The 20,638-nt window shown below is 42.6% G+C and overlaps 1 protein-coding gene across 1 annotated transcript in view; it reads left to right on the forward strand.

Moving 5' to 3' along the window:
- The window catches only part of otog (otogelin), a 41,548-nt gene extending 29,475 nt beyond the window's left edge, over window positions 1-12,073 (forward strand). Inside the window, exons 35-55 of the mRNA XM_026378633.1 lie at window positions 169-2,795; window positions 2,946-3,123; window positions 3,221-3,372; window positions 3,447-3,536; window positions 3,634-3,820; window positions 3,947-4,167; window positions 4,264-4,402; window positions 4,746-4,934; window positions 5,106-5,315; window positions 5,466-5,570; window positions 5,657-5,761; window positions 6,093-6,194; window positions 6,664-6,762; window positions 6,844-6,884; window positions 7,045-7,120; window positions 7,301-7,479; window positions 7,585-7,689; window positions 8,033-8,152; window positions 8,429-8,474; window positions 10,842-10,921; window positions 11,088-12,073. Coding sequence (XP_026234418.1) covers window positions 169-2,795; window positions 2,946-3,123; window positions 3,221-3,372; window positions 3,447-3,536; window positions 3,634-3,820; window positions 3,947-4,167; window positions 4,264-4,402; window positions 4,746-4,934; window positions 5,106-5,315; window positions 5,466-5,570; window positions 5,657-5,761; window positions 6,093-6,194; window positions 6,664-6,762; window positions 6,844-6,884; window positions 7,045-7,120; window positions 7,301-7,479; window positions 7,585-7,689; window positions 8,033-8,152; window positions 8,429-8,474; window positions 10,842-10,921; window positions 11,088-11,288 — 5,252 coding nt within the window. The 3' untranslated portion in view covers window positions 11,289-12,073. The remainder of the gene's footprint in view (window positions 1-168; window positions 2,796-2,945; window positions 3,124-3,220; window positions 3,373-3,446; window positions 3,537-3,633; window positions 3,821-3,946; window positions 4,168-4,263; window positions 4,403-4,745; window positions 4,935-5,105; window positions 5,316-5,465; window positions 5,571-5,656; window positions 5,762-6,092; window positions 6,195-6,663; window positions 6,763-6,843; window positions 6,885-7,044; window positions 7,121-7,300; window positions 7,480-7,584; window positions 7,690-8,032; window positions 8,153-8,428; window positions 8,475-10,841; window positions 10,922-11,087) is intronic.
- Window positions 12,074-20,638: the final 8,565 nt, after the last annotated feature.

The raw sequence follows: 20,638 nt of genomic DNA on the forward strand, positions 1-20,638 counted from the left end.
TTTTACAAAGTAGTGAGTTACTTAGATTATTGCAGTGGTTTACAATGATCTTTATTTAGACAAAGTATGTGTTTCTTACTTTTCTGCTGTTTCCCAAAATGTATCATGAAGCTTTTAACCCTGAGATTCAGCACATTTCCCGAAACACTGTTTATTGTTTACTTTCAGGTATTAAGGCCCCAGTTTCAGCTGTGACACCGTCCACTGCTCAGCTAATATCTGTGGCTGGAACTTCTCCAGCCACCACCTCCGTGAAGACCACAGTCACTACTGAATCTCCTCCTTCACACACCAGTCCTACCACTACAATGACCACCACTATTCCTGCTGTGAGCATGGAGCCCACCCCCTCTAAGGAACCATCCTCACTCGACGAGTCGACTAGACCGGTCACCACTTCTTCTTCTGCAGCACTGGAACTTCCCAGGACCTCAAAAGCCCCATCTTCCCCAACAGCACCCCCTACCTTCAGGCCAGAAGTGGTGGAGCCACTGTCTACTGTCAAAGTGACAGAAGTCGTGTCCACAGCTACAACCTCTGAGGTGACCAGGACCCTGAGCACTGCTGTCAGCCCCTTTAGCCCCAGCACATCCAGGATAACTCTATTAACGTCCTCCACCAAACCCCCTGACTCTCTGCAGCCACTTTTCACCACCACAGCTGCACCCCTGCCACCAAGTACAACCACGACCTCCTCCACCACCTCCAGCTCTGTCGAACAGCCAATCACCATCAGTACTCGACTTCCTGTGGTGCAGCCAACCAAAGAGACCACAGAGGCTACAACACATTCACCAATGGTTACATCAACTGTAACAGCTTCTAGTCCTGCTCCAGTCTCAGAGACGTCTTCACTAACAGACAGGACTACAGTTTTCAGTACAGCCACTACTGCTACCACAGAGACCAGCACAAAGGCTATAACAGCAGAGAGACGTCCCCCAACCACCACTATACCCATCCCTCCTGGTTTACCAAGCACAACACATACAACCGCTGTACCTCTCCCAACCCGGCCTCCTGTCAAAACAGGAGCAGTGTCTTTGCCCACAGTGACTTCAGCCAGAACCAAAGAGTCAGTCACACCAGAAGAGCCTTTCACCACCAGAAAGACATCACCATCTGTTACCACAGAGAAGATTCGGTATCCCACTCACACTGAACTGACAACCTCCACTGCATCAATTCCTGAGTTACCAACATCCAGCACAATCAGTGTACCGACTACAACTGTAGCATCTGCTGCTACTTCAGCTGCTACACACTGGAGAACAACAACAATAAGAGTGACCATACCTGAATTTGTTGCGTCTACATTACCTGTAACCACCACAACACCTCCTGTACCTGCATCTACAACCTCTACTGAGAGGACTTCCTGGTCTGCTGCCATCTTATCAACAGAAAGAACGACTCAGAGAACAACATCAAGACGTCCAGATGTTCCAGAAATGACCACACGTTCTCCTCTAACAACAAAACCAACTGCACCACCAGTGTCTCTTACACAAACCATTACTGTACCACTGTCACCAACAACCGTGAGTTCCACCCATCCTGCATCTACTATGCGGACCACCAAGCCTTGGCAACCCCCCCATCGGGAGACCTCCTCCACCCCACTCTACAGTCCCACGGTGAAATCTACACCAGCAGTCACTTCTGAAAGTGCCATCGACGTGGTCACGTCCACTAAAACTACAGAAGTTCCTCATCTTCCAGTAACAACAACAAAACCCTTTCTCACCTCTGCAACCTCAGCTGCTGCCACAGTCACCACGGCAACAACTACAACATCTCCTAAAATCTCTACTGCAGAAATTGCAGCCACCACAACTAGGAAACTGGTCACACCTCCACCTGTGCCTGGTGCTCCTGAGACACGTGCCACCACAGCCTCCACCAGAGCTCCACCACATGTTGTTACCACACTTAGACCTGTCATCATACAGCCGATTACTGAGACAACCCACCCAGTGACGGGCAGGGTGGAGGTGTCAACGAGATCTACTACTACACCACCTCCATCTTGGTCTTCTTCCACTTCGGCCACTCGAAGGCCAACAACTTTCCCAGAAAAAGTCACCACCAGGCTGGTCTCCACTGCAAGAGCTACACCAACCACAGCATCTACAACCATCACACGAACTACAACCCTCAGAACAACACCAAGAATACCTGTGACAACAAGAGTCACACCAAGGGTCACTGAGAGGTCAACCTTCAGGCCAGTGACTACAAGGGTTAGCATAGCAACAAGTCCCCCAACAGTAACTAGCATATCAACCACTCTTGGCCCAATGACTGTATCAAGTCTTGCTACAACGTCAGAAGTGCCATCTACAACCATCACAACATCTGCCGAATTGGTCGCTACAGCGACCACAACCAAACGTGCTGACACAACACCAGCAGTTCCCAGTGGGACCACCCCAGTGCCTGCTCCCACTCTCACAACAGTGACGACATCTACAGCGATCCCCATCACCACCAGAGAGTCAACCACTTCTCAGATAACAACCAAAGAGAGTGACATGTTACCTTCTACATCCCAAGCCCTGACACCTCCACCTGATACACTGATCTCCACCCAGGAGCCCAGTATTCCTACTCCTGCCAAAACGTCGCCCCCAGTAGCCACTGTGGTTCCATCTATTGTGCCACACTTAGTGGATCAAACCACTTCAGGTGCAGCAACACTTCCTGCAACAGCATCTTCTTACACACCAGTGGAAACCAGCAGACACACTGAGGGGACAACGTCCATAGCTGTATCAGCTACGAGGATGTGCACTGTAAGTCCAGTTATTGTGCAGCTAACACATTACTAAAAGGACGAGTTCCATTTTGTTCATATAATGTTGTTCACAGGCAGAACACTGAACTTAATTTCTTTCCTGCTTGTTTTTCTTGCTGTGCGACTGCTGATTTGTATCTTTACCCAGCCTCCATATGCAGAGATCGTGGATGAGTGCACAAAGTACATCTGTGTCAACAACCAACTTGTCCTGTTCAACAAATCCCAGAGCTGCCCCTTTACTTCTGACCCTCCGAACTGCGGCCTGCTTGGTTTTGCCATTCTGGTCAATGGAAATAAGTGCTGTCCTAAGTGGGACTGTCCATGTGAGGACAACACCCAAACATAAACAATAACTAAAATATCAATATGGTGGTTGTGTCAAATGCTGATTTCAGCTTTTCATTGTTCTTAATGTTCCAGGTCGCTGCTCAATGTTTCCAGACCTGAATGTAATCACGTTCGATGGGAACAGTGTTGCCATCTACAAGGCTGCCTCATACATAGTGACCCAACTGCCCAATGAGACAGTCAGTGTTCTGGTTCAGGAGTGTCCTGCTGACTCTGAGTCACCGGTAAGTCAACATCACTGTTATTAAGCTCTCTTTATAATGAATTTTCCTACAAGACTCTGTTTTCTTTTCTCAAGCACCTGTGGAATTTCACCAACCTGTGTCTGGTGGCGCTCAACATTACACACAAATCCAATCAGATCATCATCAACAGACTGCAGAGGAGGGTAAGATCCACTCCTATCCTGATTTTTATTGTGTTAGATATACACACTGAAATTAGTGAAATCACACTGATAATGTGTATTTTGAATTTTGTTTCAGCTCTACATCAATTCACGTTACGCCAAACCTCGATTCAAAAAGTATGGCTTTGAGATCTATGACACAGGAAACATGTACCTGATCCGCAGTCCGGCCGGTCTAAAGTTGCAGTGGTACCACAGCACCGGCATGATGGTGATTGACACTGACAGCTCCAGCAGCAAGCTTCCCACCATGGGCCTCTGTGGTAAAACTGGTCTTAATCACACAGAAATGTGTCATAGACACATTTTTACCCATAAAAAGTTGCAATGAAACTTTTTATTTATCAACCCGTAATAATAGGTTAATAATGTGCTCGCACTCATTTTAGGTTTCTGTGATGGAGACCCAACCAACGACCTGACTTTGGCCAACGGAACCACAGTAGGTGCAAGTGAGGATCCAGCTATTTTCATTGACAGCTGGCAGGTTCCCAACACCACCAGCTACATCAGCCAGAGCCGCCGCCGTGAGCTCAACTGCTCCACCAGCGACTGCTCAATCTGCCTGGACATGCTGGAGAAGCACACCTTCACTCCCTGCCACGCCTTTGTACGTTAACCCACCTGTCAACGTGATTCCAAGTTCCGTTCCTCACACGGGAATCAGCATGTCAGTGGAACTAAACCCAGGTTTCTTTGTTTTCAGGTCCCACCGAGCACATTCTGTGAGGTTTGGGTGCGAGATGCAGAGTATGTCAACAACCAGTGTGTGGCTCTGGCTGCCTACGTAGCTTCATGCCACAAATTCAATATCTGCATTGAGTGGAGGAGTCCGGATTACTGCCGTAAGATGTTTGGCTATTAAGACTACATCCAGATTCTCATAGCAGTTATAAAGACAAAAGTGAAACAGAACCTAGACAAACAGACTAGTCAGGGCTCCCTCACACTCACCTGTTGCAACAGATGTGACAATATACATGTTGTGAGATTTCTGTGGTACATGGAATTTGGTGACACGCTTGAATCTTTGCGAGTGTGTAAGTTCATATTTTTATCCAACCAGCTTCTTCTTGGGTTTCTGTCTAGTCTCAAATTAGCACAACGCAGAACAGTTAATTCCACTGTTTTCTAGTAAACTACTAGATATGAGAGACTTACTGTATATGTCCATGTCTCTTTCTGTAGCCTTCCTGTGTCCCGACGCTCTGCGCTATCAGGCCTGCCTGCCGGCCTGCACCTCTCAGTCCTGCCCCAACCACGACTTTGACTCTGTTCCAGAGCAGTGTTCAGGCCTGACTGAAGGCTGTGTGTGTCCTGAAGGAACCCTCCTGCACCAGCCGTACTCTGCCCTCTGTATCTCTCCTGAGAAGTGTGGTAAGACCCCAGTCTTACAGCCTGTAATGCAGTTTCTTTAAACCATAGTCACAAGTGTTGCAGAATCTTAACTGTAAACTGCACAATGCCTGTAAATAAGAGTGAAGTCCGCTTCAGTACTTAAACTATTAATAATGAAATCATGGCTGTTATCTGTGTATGATTCTGCAGCCTGCACTGACAGCGCTGGCGTTCCTCATGCACACGGTGAAGTGTGGAAAGCCTCGAATGACGCCTGCTGCATGTACCGCTGCGACAACGACACCATCGTCCCTGTGGAGTACAACTGCTCCAACACGGCGGTGCCTGTGTGCCGTCGAGCAGGAGAGGTGATCATCAGCCTGGCCGATGACACCAGCTGCTGCCCACAGAAAGTCTGCGGTGAGGTCACGAGGGTTCCTGAACCCACTACATGCTTTAATTTGTTTTATCAACAGTGTCTGAAGCAATAACTCTTTAAATCTGTACGTCAACTAAACAATAAATCCAAATCGAAGTGATAGTGAGACGCTGTAATGTCTGACTCCGCAGTGTGTAACCAGAGCCTGTGTGACTTAATCCCTCCTGAGTGTAAATATGGAGAGAAGCTGGTGTCCTACTACAGACAGGACTCCTGCTGTCCAGACTACGTGTGTGGTGAGTTTCCATCTGACCTTTAATTTTTAGATATTTCCCAAAATGCTGAATTATTCCATGAATGTTGTGGTTTCTGTGTGTTGCAGAGTGTGATCCTGAACTCTGCGAGTCGGACGTTCCCAGCTGCAGAGAGGACCAGGCTCTGATCGCTACCAGAGCTGATGGCAGCTGCTGCCTGGCCCACATCTGCAGTCAGTTCAGAAACATACACAACAGTGCAAAAAGCTTTAGGCACTAAAATAAAGTGAAGTTGTTTTATTTAAAGTAATTTCACACTGAGAAAAAAAACTAAATCAAATCAGCTCTTTGCCTTCAAAACAGTGCCACTTATTCTCAGTATACTTAGAAGACATTTGAAATTAGGGACTGATCACATGGTATCATGATCCCCACTTGTACTGTGTGATGAATTAGAAAATAAACGTCTAACGTGCCTGAATCTTTTGCACGATATCTTGTCAAATGAAAGTCTATGTTCTGTGACTTATTCAAATGGTTTAAACAAGTGTGTGTTTCCTGCAGTGTGTTCATCATGTCAGGAGAAGCCTCCTCTCTGCCAGGATGGCGAGGTGCTGACTGTCGACAGCAACACCACCGACCGCTGCTGCCCCACCTACCAATGTGGTCAGAGCACACGCACTCATCTTAGTGACTTCTCAAACTCCTCTGTCCCGTTAATAACAACCACCTCCCCTTTCTTACTTCTTTTAAATGTCAGCTCAGATTAAATGTCGGATTTTCAGATGTGAAAGAAGTTCACTAAACTTGAAAGCACAAGTAAATATTTGTCTAAAATCTAATTTAACTTAGGTAAACTAAAATAGCTTATATTATGAAGCAGTTCATGATTATTGAAACAGTGTGGTGTGAAATGTTGCAGCTGGTAAATGTGAAACTAATTTAATACCTTTAGATTCTGGTGAGAATGTAATACATCATCATTTATTAGTAGTTTGCACTATTTCATCTAAAAGTAGCCGAACTTCTCAAATGAATGAAGTAAAACGTGCTCTGCATTGTACTGAGATAGAAGGAAGTAGAAATACTCAAGTAAAGTCTGTGTGTGTGTGTGTGTGTGTGTGTGTGCATGCAGTGTGTGAGCCCTACAGGTGTCCACAGGTCAGTTGTCCTGTTGGGATGTCGGTGGTGTCAGTGTCCAGTCCAGGTCGTTGCTGTCCCAACCAGTCATGTGGTAAGACAGGAAATGATGCGTTCACGTCACGTTCGATTTTTCAGTTAACTGCTGTCTTGAGCTTGGGTTTTCTGTTCTCAGAGTGTTCCTGTGAGAAGATCGCCTCCCCGAAGTGTGGCCTGGTACGTCATATTCACTTAGTCAGTTTGAATGTGAACTTTTGATAACTCTCTCTAACGTCGGGTCTTTAAATGTCTCTTTTTTGTTCATAGTTCACAACTCTCTGTCTTTGTGTTATCTAGATGAATGTGATCCAGGTCAGGTTCTCTTTGTTTTCTGCAGGGAGAGGCTGCCCAGCTGGACCGGGCCTTCCTGTCCGACCCACAGAACCAGTGTGCCTGCAAAAGATACAAGTGTGGTGAGTAGTTCTGGTGGAGGCTGCCTGTTCCTCACTTGATAAGTTTCCTTTGTCTTATTGGTGGATTTTATTTTGAAAAACACAAATAAATAAAAGCAGACACTGAACAAGCAGAAGATTTTATCCTGGTTTCCAGAAAGTTTGTAAGAAAATACAGCTGCAGCTTCTCTCTGTGTCCAGTCCGCGAGGCAGTGTGTGTGTTTGGAGAGCGCGGCGTGCTGCGGCCGGGTCAGACGCTGGTGGAACACGGAGACGACGGCTTGTGTCACAGCAGGCAGTGCAGCCGCAGCCTCGACCCGGCGAGTGGATTCCACCTGCTCCGAACCTCCACAGTCAACTGCTCCACCCACTGCCAACCAGTAAGAATACAACACACACACACACACACACACACACACACACACACACACACACACACACACACACTTTTTTAATATTTAACAACATACCTCTGAATGCTTCAGAATCAGATCTACATCCCTCCTAAGGACCAGTCAACATGTTGTGGTGTTTGTAAGAACATTTCCTGCCTGTATGAACATGAGAATGGGACGGCAGCTCTCTATAAGGTAGGAAGTCTCTGATCATGGTTGGACTGATTAGTAGTTGATGTGTTTATGGCTGAAAGAAGTTTAACTATGTTTTTGTATTAGAATGATTAACCTGGTTCTAAAAAAAAGAGTTTTCAAACATGTTCTGATTATAATGAATGTGTAGTTTTCTTGTTTCATTAATCATCACTTAGTGATGAATCCATTTATTCATGTTTTCCTACAGTCAGCTGCAGTCTGGTTCTTATTGTCCCCGTTCAGTCAGTTTGACCTTTGATGGATTTGTTAATGTTGAACTAAAAAGAATCGACCTCTGGTTTGATGATAGAGTTTAACTGCGACTGATCTCTTTACTGTGCAGCCGGGGAAGTCCTGGGTGTCAAACTGCATGAAGTTCGACTGCGCTGACACTTTGTCTGGACCCACACTCATCTCCTACTCCTTCAGCTGCCCCCCCTTCAATGAAACAGAGTGTATGAAGGTCTGTTACAGTATGTAATATAATGCACTAGATTACATTGTATTCTACTGTTCCTGCCCGTTTCCTAATTGTTAATAAATAGAAAACATCTTTACAAACACATTTAAAGCTGCTGGTTTTAATCCATAGGTTTTTTTAGCTGCCTCCAGATTTGTTTCTCATGTTTACTGTAATTCTGATATATGCAGAGTGAAATAAGGAGAATACCCAGGAACAGATTTTCCTTCTATGCAACGTTTCTCACACTTTCCTCATCTTTTCCTCATCTACACTCAGATCGGTGGAAGTGTCGTAAGTTACATGGACGGATGCTGCAAAACCTGTGAGTATCTGATCTGAGCGTAGCAGCGGTGCTGTAGTTAGTGTAGAGCTGTAGGCTGCAGCTGACACTGAAGAGCGCCTTCACCTGCCGCTCAACATGTTTCCAACATGTTTGCCCTTCAGTTTGTCTGTTTCAGTCCAAAACCTTCAACCACGTTGTCTGGATTTGACCATGTCATTTGTCTGCTGTTTATTCACATTAGAGATGTGTCAGTGTGCTTTTCAGTGAATTCACTCCTGTTGGTAAGAAACTGCAACAGACACCTTCTCAAAGTGCCAAATTCTTGGAGGAGCGCTCACTGAAAAGCATCTGATGACAATGGGTTTGTGGTTTATGTGCTGCCGCTTACCATCATGTACCAATCCCACCAGGTACTGGATTCCCTCTGTTCCCTTTCCCTGTTAGCCCCTTGACTCCCACAGTTAACACAAACTGTGAACAAGGTACCAAAACAACAAGGCTTGTCAGTGCCATTGTTGATATTCAACAATGTACTCCCTCCAAACAACAATGAGAAACTCCAGAAGCCCCAGAGTCTGACCGCAACCCCCCCCCCCCCCCCCCCCCCACAGAACAGTCCTCTCAGCTGCTGACTCGTTTCAGGTCTTTAAGTGAAATGAGACAAAACAGACATGTTGCATCTCCTCGCTTCATGAAGCCTTAAAGTCTGAGGGCAGCTTATGAGTTGCCTTGAGCAGAGATTGACACCCTGAAAGGAAGAATCCACGGAGGCCAGAAAATGATGTCACATTTGAGAGGACAGAAACATGCATTCACCCCCCCCCCCCCCCCCCGTGGATCATGTACTTGTACACAACAGCTGAACCCTTTCCCCATTTAGCACTGTCTGGGCAGTGCATTGTTGATTGCCAACAATGTACTGTTGGTAGTGGCCCAGTAGTCGGGCTTAGACGTCTGCATGAGTCACTAGAAACCAATGTGGGCTGGTGTCGGGAGTGTTTGCACCAAACGTAGCTGCTGTAGAAGATCTGCATGCTGCAGCACAGCTGCTGGGTTTTAAAGCTGAAGCTACTGCGTCAGGCATTTTATCCTTAAAGACTCATCAGTACAGTCTGAGGATCAAGTGTCCAGAGTAAAGTAACTGGAGCATTAACAAGAGTTAAATAGACGTAAAACACACAGGGCTGAAAAATCAAAATAGAGACAGTGGTGTTGGATCATATCTGAATCACTGATGACGGTGGTAAGTAACTAAGTACTGTACTTAAGTATAATGTAGTGGTACTTTTACTTTACTGGAGTATTTCCATTTTGTGTTACTTTTACTCCTCTACATTCATTTTAACATCATTAGCTACTAGTTAATTTTATTATTTTATTATTATATGTGAATAAAACACTCAAGTTATTTATGGATGAACTTCCTGTTACTATAGACGCTGATTTAAAATCAGTCCCACTTTTACCAACAGCTGTTTTATTTCTTTATTTCAATTTCAACACATTAAATCCAACATTGTTTTAAATACACAGTTTTCTTAGAAGGGTACTACATTTACATGCAGGTTTCTTTTGTGCAAAGTAACTAAGTAAATGTACTGGAGTTCTCTACTGGCTTCTGCCTTTTGTGAGAGACACTTACTGATGGGTACGGGAGTATTTTAGAGCCAGTCATCATACTAACATGATATTACATAAATACTCCTAATGTGGAAACAGGAAAATGCCGAACATAGCAGCTACACGTGTTATGTCCTGTGTTGTTTTTCTGTTTTATATCAAAGGGCTCAAAAAGATACAGTTCACACACACGTCACATCCAGCATCATCGTTAATTAAATAGGTTAAACGTAAATACAAATACCAGAAATATTAGGCTACTCATACTATGTACAGATGAGAGCAGCTTATTATAATATGAAAACATGTTTTTAATGTCATCCTGTGTCATCAATGAACTGTAACAAACCAAACTGGTGGACACTTGGTGCTACAGTAAATTCAGTGAGTTCTGCTGATTGACACTGTGTCACACCGACACCTCACTGCAGTGAACAGCAGCTGTTCGAGGCATCTGTGTGTAAACTGTTCAAAGGTTCGATTCAGTTTTCATGTTCAAACTATTTACCTGAAGCTTTTTTCTGTGCACCATACATGCATGATGGTTGTCTTTGTATATTCTTTGTGTTCAGCTTTCCTGTCTGATTTCTTTCCAGCTTCAGCTTCACAGTTTGTGCATGAGCCTCGGTTCTTCTCAGCCTATACCTCTCCTCCTTCTCCTCCTTCTCCTCCTTCCTGATGTTTTGCTGTCTCTCTACATCTGGCTGCTGCTGCGGTGGTTTTCCTGGATAGTTCATGCTGACTTTGCTCGACTGGATTTGTTGTGGTTTGTTGTCGTCTGAACAGGTAAAGAAGATGGAAAGTCGTGTCAGAAAGTGACGGTGAGGATGACGATCAGGAAGAACGACTGTCGCAGCAACAGGCCGGTATGTTGTGTCCTTACTGTCTGAGTTAATTCAGCGTCTCTGGGCCTGTACTTTTATTATTTTAATGTTTTAATATTTTCTCTCGTGTTATAGTAATAATTGGGGAAAAAGGTCCGGGTAGAAGTCCAGTATTGTTTCTGCTGCACTGACTCTCTCTGTCCTGCAGGTGAACATCGTGTCATGTGACGGGAAGTGTCCGTCCGCCAGCATCTACAACTACAACATCAACACCTACGCTCGCTTTTGCAAGTGCTGCCGGGAGACGGGGCTGCAGCGGCGCTCCGTGCAGCTCTACTGCAGCAGCAACTCAACCTGGGTCAGCTACACCATCCAGGAGCCCACGGACTGCTCCTGCCAGTGGTCCTGAACACACACTTACTGCAAACACACACACACACACACACACACACACACACATAAAGAGAAAAGCATTTAGAGGAGCAGAAGAATGAAATTGTTTTAGTGTGAGAGCAGAACACTGAGCTGTGACTGATGAAGGATGTGTAAGGAACCATGTTATTGTACTGTAAGTTGTTCTGGTGACTCTGCTGACAGGGAGGTGGTACTGCTGCTTGTATCCCTCATGTAAGATACCACATGATAGACCCATTGGAGTTCATGAGAGTTTTCATTTATCAGAGGAAATGAATGAAGCTGTGATCGACAATATTACTTGAGGAGAAATGGATTAAAGGTTGTCACAGTGTTTGATTTAACATCAGCCCTTCTTCCCTCCTCTTCTAACAAATGAAGTTGGAGTCAGGTATGAATTGGACTCAACCTGTAAACTGTTCAGACTTTGAGTTTTACTACTGGCAGCAGAAAATCTTCTTGATCTATGTGAGTCACAAAAAAACTGTGATGTTGTTCAAAGCAGAAATTCGTGGTACAACTTTATCTGCTGTTATAGATGAAGGAAAACAATCTGAAAAGATCAGATGTCCAGTAACTCTTGCAGATTAGTGAACACGTGTTCAGACTTTGTGCTGCACTGCTGCCTCCTTGTCAGCTCGCAGGAAAGTGAAGGAAAGACTGAGTGAGACCTTAAAGTTTAATCTTCTGTTTGTCTTCTCTGAGCTAAAGAAAGACAGTTTAAATTCTGTAAAATGGACACTGTGAGTTCTGAGCTCTGTGTTCAGTGTCCCCAGTTTGGTTCAGCCATCATCATCATCATCATCATCATCAGATTTCTGACATTGTGCCTGTTTTTGTAAATAACGTTACATCTAACTCTTTATATAAAGTTTTAGATTCTTAGACATTTCACTTTTAGACTGATAATAAACTGTATATCCACTGATTTAACATATATGTTCAAACATAGGTGCTAGTGAGGTGTATTAACTGATTTTAATCCAGCTGTATGTGGAGCACTTTATTTATTTATTGGAGTTTGATAGAGCACAGCTGTTTTATGAATGAAAACACAGAGAGAAGAGAAGCATTCGGCCTGAGTGGAAAACAAAATGAACTGGGTCCAAAGCTTTGATTTGTTTTTTCTCCTGATTACAGAAAACAGTGAGGACAAAGAAAATAACGTGTGGTGAAAGTGTGGTGATGCCTTGTAGATGCATGTTTCTCTGTGGACTAAATTCTTATCAAACAGATCCACCTGGATAGTTAAAGAGCTAAAGAGGATTTGTATCATACAAATGTACATTTGCATTTTCAATAAATATTTCCTTTGGAAAAACTAAACCTTGTATTTTATGTTTATTAGAAAACTGGAATTGTTGTTGTTTGATCTGTCAGCTTGCTCTGCTGCCCTCTTGTGGCCAAATGTTGACTCTCGTATCTGCAGCTTGAACTCTTAACTTTTCTAAAAAGTCATTTTCTGCTTCTTGTCCCAGGTTTGGTTCATGTATATATATATATATGTATATATGATAAACAATCATACTACCAGCTAACCTATACAAAAAGATGTAATACACTGCAAATATCTGCATGGATGTATTCATGCACTTGTTAAGTACCAAGTCTGTGAAAAGTATCAGAGAAAATATTCATCAATATTTTTCATACTTTCTGATATAACTGTGAAACAGGAGCTATCGTCTCTTCAATTCCATGTTTTTATTCCAATTTGTTGCCTTAAAAAAATCAAAGAACACTGTGAAATCTTGATCTGACTCTCGCTGATCAGCATCATGACACAGAATCTTGAGCACGTGACGACTCGGACACAGTCTCCAGTCCCATCAACTGCTAAACCAGATGTGTGAAGAAGGACGCTGAGAGGAATTAAAGCCAGTAAATCTGCTCTTTCTTGCATACTGGCATTTCACAGCCTGCTCGAACACCAGACTCGCTGTGTGACCTGAACATGGGGCAGATTTCATGCTGCAGCACGTTGGTGTGGGCAGACGGGAAAATGATACTGAGCTGTGAACCAACAGTTTGTGGCGGTGTAAGTCTGGTCATCGCCCTTCACAGTGCATCTGATTCTGTCCTGAGGCTGCATCAGATTAATTCAAATGTTGCAGTCCTGATGCTATAGAGCATGATTGTTTGGTCGACGTGCTCGGCTCTGTTTCTGTACTACAGTCAGTGTTCATGTAATGATTGATGGCTGACCCCACCCCTGACGGTGTCCTCCTCTGGTTCTAGAAGTGACTCGTTCAATTCTCTAGTAACAACTCGTCTGCTTATGTATCAGGCAGTGACGTGTAAAAACCTTTTCAACCCACCCTCTGTGTGAGGGGTCTGGTGGCTCCACAGACCCCAACTGTCGATTGAACTCTTGTTAATTTGTATTTTCTTTGCTGAAACTAAACTTCACCTCTGATAAAAACCTGGCTTGTGCCTTTTAGTTCCATCTTCTCATGACAACAGATCTCAGCTGGACCTGCTTTTACTCATTCACACCTCTGCTGTAAGCCCGAGCCGCGGCCCAGAGAAGGGCACATAGTGATCATTTAATCAGGCTGAATGTCAGCTGCTGGTACTGTATGACTGCTGACGTCCAGCTGGCTGGAACCAAACACTGATGTCACCACACATGCAGCAGCCAACTTGGCATCTGCAGCAGCAAAGAAACCCGACTGACGCATGTGTGGTTCAGCCCGTGTCAGGAAGTTTGTTTCAGCTCCATCCAGCGGCTCACGATCTGTTCTCTACTACAACCTCTGTTTTTTATTTATTGTCGTAGGTGTAAAGGTTGGGGGGGCTGGGGCTGCTGAGGGATCAGCTTGCTCCAACAGCTGTACCACCCAGCCCCCACCCCCACTCCACTCTCCCATCCCCCCACCTTCTCTTACAGTACCTCACTTCACCTCATGTTCTCCTCCTTGACTTCCTGCTGTGTTACTGTGTTGTTGTAGAGTTACAGAGCTGAGATCAGTCCAAACATCACCAGACGAGAAACATCATGAACTTTTATCATAAGGAACCAAAAAGCTTCATGTTTACTGGGAGTGAACGGAAACCAGTGGGTGGAACCTTTGAACACTGGTACATTTAAATAATAAAACCAAATAATAAAATGTAATGAAGATGAATTAGACTGATAAAAGCTCAGCAGGTGAAAAGCTCAATTCAGCCTGATGCAAAGATTTGTTTCATATAAACTTTATATCACAGTTGATAATTTCACCAACCATTTGATTTAGTTTCAGATTTTTTATAATTAGTTTTTGTATTCATTTTTAATGGCTGTTGCATGTTTTAGCAAAACCTCCACTTGTGCACTGAAGCAGCTCAGAGCACACGAAGTAATGTGGTACAGAAGGAGACTGGTATTAATCTGAAGCTCCTACAGTATGAACTTGCTGATCATGTGGCTTCACCTGTGAGTCATTAAGTTACTTCATGTCATTCATTTTTTTAAGTTAATTATTTTTCCAGCTGTTTTTCCGGAACGACACCCGATGTCTTCGTCCACAAGAGAGCAGACAGCTCAGCTAAGCTGCATTAAAAAGAATTTCCTTCAACTTTACCAAAACTCTAATAGTCTAATAAAACTTGTCAGCACACCCGCCGCTTCAGTCACTGCTCCTTCAGTCACTGCTCCTTCAGTCACTGCTCCTTCAGTCACTGCTCCTTCAGTTACTGCTCCTTCAGTCACTGCTCCTTCAGTCACTGCTCCTTCAGTCACTGCTCCTTCAGTCACTGCTCCTTCAGTCACTGCTCCTTCAGTCACTGTGTCTTTGAACAGGATGCCAGACTCGCTCTGATTCGCATCCACGAGGAGGAGGAGGAGTGAAAAAACATCCCGACGTCAGCGGCTGCTGATGACAAGGCCAGACCCCGACCGTCAGGTGACACAGAGAGAGCTGCACATTTGTCCCCTCTGCAGGAAGTGACCTGTCTGACCTTGTCACAGCAGCAGCAAATAGAGAGCACAGGTTGAATTGATTTAACCTTTGACCCCTCAGAGGACTGAGGACCTGATGTGTTCTCAAGACCAAAAGTGAAGTGAAGAGAGGCAGCAGCCGACAGAATCATGATGTTCTTCTCATTGTAATAATATTGTACACACACAATATTACAATAAAAAACAAAACAATGATACTGAAGCACCGAGTAAATGTACTCAGTTACTTTATTCAGCGGAATCATTTCATGACCAGTGAATCTTCTGTTGCTCTGATCTCTGACCACAATCTTTTCAACCGTTGAGTAAACACATTTCTGTGGTTTTCTCTCATGTGATGATTCATAACTGATGTGTTGTTTCATAACAGAGGGAAAAACCATGAGAATTTCAGGAACAATGACTGAACCGACAGTTTCCTTGAAAATCTCTCTGTGTTTTTGCAGATTCACGGAGCAGAGGCGAGACGGCAGCTGCAGCCTGTTACTGTTTTCTAAGATGCACAGAACTATTGGACTGAGATCCAGATGTTCCATCCTTCATTATATACACAGTTTCATATACAACGTGAGATCTTCAACATGTCAGTCACATGTTCGACGACTCATTATTTAAATTTAACTTTTCAAAGAAGCAGCAGGGAGTGAAGGAGAGATCTATGACAATAGTTAACAAATCTGTGTGTGTTGTTTTCCCAGCAGGCTGCGTCCATCCTGTTCACAGTGTCCAGAGGTCAAGCACCTTGCCACGCAACAGGAAGTAATAATTCACACCCAACCAGAGGCGACGTCACTCGGCCTGATCAGAGAGAAGCTGTACACCTGTCAAACTCCACCTCCACCTCCACCTCCACTCCTGCCTCAACCCCAGATCTTCTCAGATAATGCCAGTAACAATTTTGCATTTGATGAATTAATGAGTTGGTTCAGAACTTTTCTTAGGTACAGTAATAAAACTAAAGAGTGAAAAGTAAAACCTGCCAGACGTGTCTTTAGCTAATGTGTAAAATAAAACGTAGTTGCTACAGTTGAGGTCCAGTGAGGATCTTTTTTTTCTTTCTCCCCCTGTTTAAATGAACTGAATTACACGTAGTGAGAGCGGCGAGACCAGACGACGGCCGTTTGCTTTGACTGTTAACAGGAGTCATAAAACAGAGGAGAGGGTTCAGGTTTTAGGAGTGCGAGAGCGCCTCTGAGCTCGGATCCATCTGGAATCCACATCCAGGTCCCGCAGGCCGTCCCCCTGTCCTGTCCTGCGTGTCCCAACATGTCCCCTCACTGCAGATCAGATCACACCATGGTTTCCTCGTTTGCTCTTTGATGATGATGTTGGTGAAAGATGAAGATTTACTGTTTGTTTTCACAGCAGCAGAAACTGACAAAGACTTTAACAGAGAGAAAAGAGCTGAAATAATTAGTTGATGATCAGAGAAAATGAATCGTATGAGTTCATTATCAATGAAAACAGAAATGAAGACGACGCTTTACATTGTCTTCTATGATGTTTGATTATCTTTCAGTATTTTTTTGTGATCTCTGATATAAAAAACTGGTTCACGGTTCATTAGTTGCAGCTGTTATAATATTAAGAAGATTTGATGATAGAATTTTATTAAGAGACTTTTATTAAGAGACATCTCACAGACTTCACCAGTCTAATAAAAATGTCCTTGTAAACGGACCCAGCGTTAGCTCCCAGTGGGATACTGTGGGTCCTTATGAAACAGGAGATGTTTCCTGTAACATGGAGTGGAAGGAAACGGGATTAAGAGCTTCAGCCATAGTCAGAATGCAGAAAGCGTCTGGATTGAGGACGAATGGTCCAATGGTCCCAGCTGGGAGCAAGTGACTGAAACATTGTCAAATAGTTAATGAACTGTTTCCGTCATTCGATTAAAGAAGCTTCAGATTGTTTTCCTGCTGCGTTTATTTGCCTCATACAGTTGGATTTATGTTTTTACATCTATTTATTTATTTCATTTAACTCTGTTGTGTTTGTTTTGAGCATCTGATGTTGCATCACTGGTATCTTGAAGCAGCTAATGAGGCCGATACCTCAGGCTGAGTGTTACCATCAGCTGAAAGGTATCAGTGGTAGTTAACATTGATAATGATCATCAGTGTTATTGTTAGTTATAATTGGCTCATGCTAAGTTAGCATTGTGCCAGTGCCTCACACTGTAGCTGTGTGACAGTAATGAACCCAATCACTTTAACAAGTTATTCGAATTTTTACAGTCTAATCTTAGTAATAACCACTTTTCCTCTATGTTTTTATGTAGAACTAGGACACACACATTCTGTACACATCAAACCTCCCACACATCATTTATCAAAAACATGCTTAGCTGCAGCACATGGGTGGTGTAAAAGAGGAAGGAGGAGTGTGGAGGAGGACTGTTCTCAGACATCACACTCACGCATGTATGATGAGAATTTTGAGGAATTAAGAAGGAGTGTTGAAGCCGTCATAAAAGATCAAGAACAAGAAAAATGAAAGAAACAAGCAGCACAAAGTTTATTGGGAGTAACAAAAGACGAAGAGCGGCCTCCTCAGAGTCTCACGGAGCCACGACGTGGGACAGATGGTGTAAACCTCCAGGTTCTGTTCCTGAAGTCAGAAAAAAATTCCAACTGTGTTAATAACTAAATATCAAGTTGAAACTAAGATGTTCTGTTGTATTTGAAGATAAGGAGCATTTAAAAAACTAATATTATTACCTATTGATCATTTTATCAAACACCATTTCTGAGAAGCCCCAGAGGATAAAGAGACGAATCCATGAGCTCAGACATGTCTGTGATATCTGAGCTGGAGTAGTGACTGAGTAGAACATGGATGGTTGAATACTTCTGTCTGAACTTGACCCAAACCATGTCTGTTTGTTCTGTGAGGTCTGTAGTTTTTTGCCTGTTCACAGGTTAAAGGTTCACATCACATCTCTCACAGCAGCTCACAAAATAAGGTGTAAAGCTGAAAGAACAGTGAAAGAAACGCTGAGTCCACTTGTGATGGTCAGATATGTTACGATGTCCCTGATTGGCTGCACTGTCTGAGGTGTGTGGAAGATTATCTGGTTATGGTGTGAACATGTTTTCACGCTGCTGCGTATAAATGTTTAACTGAAGTGGAAACATTTGAAACACCTTCGATTGATTCTCTTTTCCTCAGGTTCAGGTTCTGAACGTGTCCCAAAGAACTGACATGCTGGTATTATTCTGGAGTTATTCCAAAATTATACCGGCCTCAACTAGAAGGGCACTGGTCTTAGATTTCATGAGCTGCTAAATTTAACGCGCTGCTTCTCATTAAGCTGTGAGGAGATCTGAACTCTTCAGTCTCACGACTCCACGACTTTCTGAAGCTGTGAAGAATCTCTGATTCACAAGAGAACAAATAAACATTAAGATGTCACATTAAAATGACCAATTACCCTCAAACTGTTCAGAGTAAATATCTAATTTTCAGGTTGATACAGTCCAACAGAGTCTCTGACTTTTCCTGCCAATCTGCAAAAACAAGACCTCATAACAGACACATGCTGGAGGATACTGAGTGGGTTCATATAACAAAACAGAGGATCACTAATAAAAAGCCCCACAACAAATGAAAGTCAGTGTCTGTGGGTTGAGATCATTTCACCTGTTTGGACAAATTGTGTTGAACTGTTGTCCAGCGATGACCCTAAAACCCTAAGAGTCCCGTCGTCCTCAGATCAGGGCCCCGACGACCCTGTGACATTACGACCTCCTCAGCAGGACGACAGGCTGAAGCACTAAGTCCTCACGTCTCTGTCAGTCTGACGTAACTGGACAGAAGTGCTTCACAGATATTGATGCTCCTACGATCTCAGGTCCTGTTATCAACTCCTAGTGATAATTAACATCAGTGTTTGATGGTTTTATTATAACTTACTAACTATTTTAATACAGCACGAGTTGTTGTTAAACTTTAAAACCTGTTGAATATTCATGATGTAGTAGAAATAAACTAAAGCTTCTTTCAGTGGGTTAATACGAAACACTGTAGTACAACACAAAGTGTTGCACTTACACTGTGATATTAACATGAATAAAATATGACGAGAAGGAATTTTATTCAGCTGTAAAGAAAGTTTAACTGAGCTTTTCACACATTACGCCTGAACTTTGTTTCACTTTAACAATTAAATAAATTAGTTTAGTTTAGTTTAGTTAGTTTAGTTTAGCTTAGTTTAGTTTAAGTTTAAGTTTAAGTTTAGTTTAGTTTAGTTTAGTTTAGTTTAGTTTAGTTTAGTTTAGTTTAAGTTTAAGTTTAAGTTTAAGTTTAGTTTAGTTTAGTTTAGTTTAGTTTAGTTAGTTTAGCTTAGTTTAGTTTAGTTTAGTTTAGTTTAAGTTTAAGTTTAAGTTTAAGTTTAGTTTAGTTTAGTTTAGTTTAAGTTTAAGTTTAAGTTTAGTTTAGTTTAGTTTAGTTTAGTTTAGCTTAGTTTAGTTTAGTTTAGTTTAGTTTAAGTTTAAGTTTAAGTTTAAGTTTAGTTTAGTTTAGTTTTAGTTTAAGTTTAAGTTTAAGTTTAGTTTAGTTTAGTTTAGTTTAGTTAGTTTAGTTTAGCTTAGTTTAGTTTAAGTTTAAGTTTAAGTTTAAGTTTAGTTTAGTTTAGTTTAGTTTAGTTTAGTTTAGTTTAGTTTAGTTTAGTTAGTTTAGTTTAGTTTAGTTTCGTTTAAGTTTAAGTTTAGTTAAGTTTAGTTTAGTTTAGTTTAGTTTAGTTTAAGTTTAAGTTTAGTTTAGTTTAGTTTAGTTTAAGTTTAAGTTTAAGTTTAGTTTAGTTTAGTTTAGTTTAAGTTTAGTTTAGTTTAGTTGAAGTTAAGTTAAGTTAAGTTAAGTTAAGTTAAGTTAAGTTAAGTTAGTTTAGTTTAGTTTAGTTTAGTTTAGTTTAGTTTAGTTTAGTTTGTTTAGTTTAGTTTAGTTTAGTTTAGTTTAGTTTAGTTTAAGTTTCCTTATAATATGATCATGTGTTAATTTCAGTCACAGAGGGACTAAATGACTTGTTAAGATGTGGACAGAATTGTTTTTTTATTGCCTCATTTTAGTTTCTAGGTTTCACTTCAGTGACCCCACACACCCCTACACACACACACACACACACACCCCTCAGCTCATTGGTCAGTCACACCACAGACCCGCCTACACAGTGACTCCTTTATAAAGACAAACCAAAGCTATGGGAGCTGAAGTTACACAGACTGGCCCTTTAGACTGTCACTTCTGTGTAGCCTTTTTTTAAAATATAAATCAGGACGTCTGAATTTAACAGGAGACTTTGAAGAATTAGCTTCTTTCTTTTTCCATTTTCACACATCTGAGGAGCTTTAGGAGCAGATTTTCTTTTATCATCTTCAGTCTCTCTGAAGGAACCCTCTGCAGAC

The sequence above is a fragment of the Anabas testudineus genome, chromosome 3 (genome assembly GCF_900324465.2).
Source record: "Anabas testudineus chromosome 3, fAnaTes1.2, whole genome shotgun sequence".
Lineage (NCBI taxonomy): Eukaryota > Metazoa > Chordata > Actinopteri > Anabantiformes > Anabantidae > Anabas > Anabas testudineus.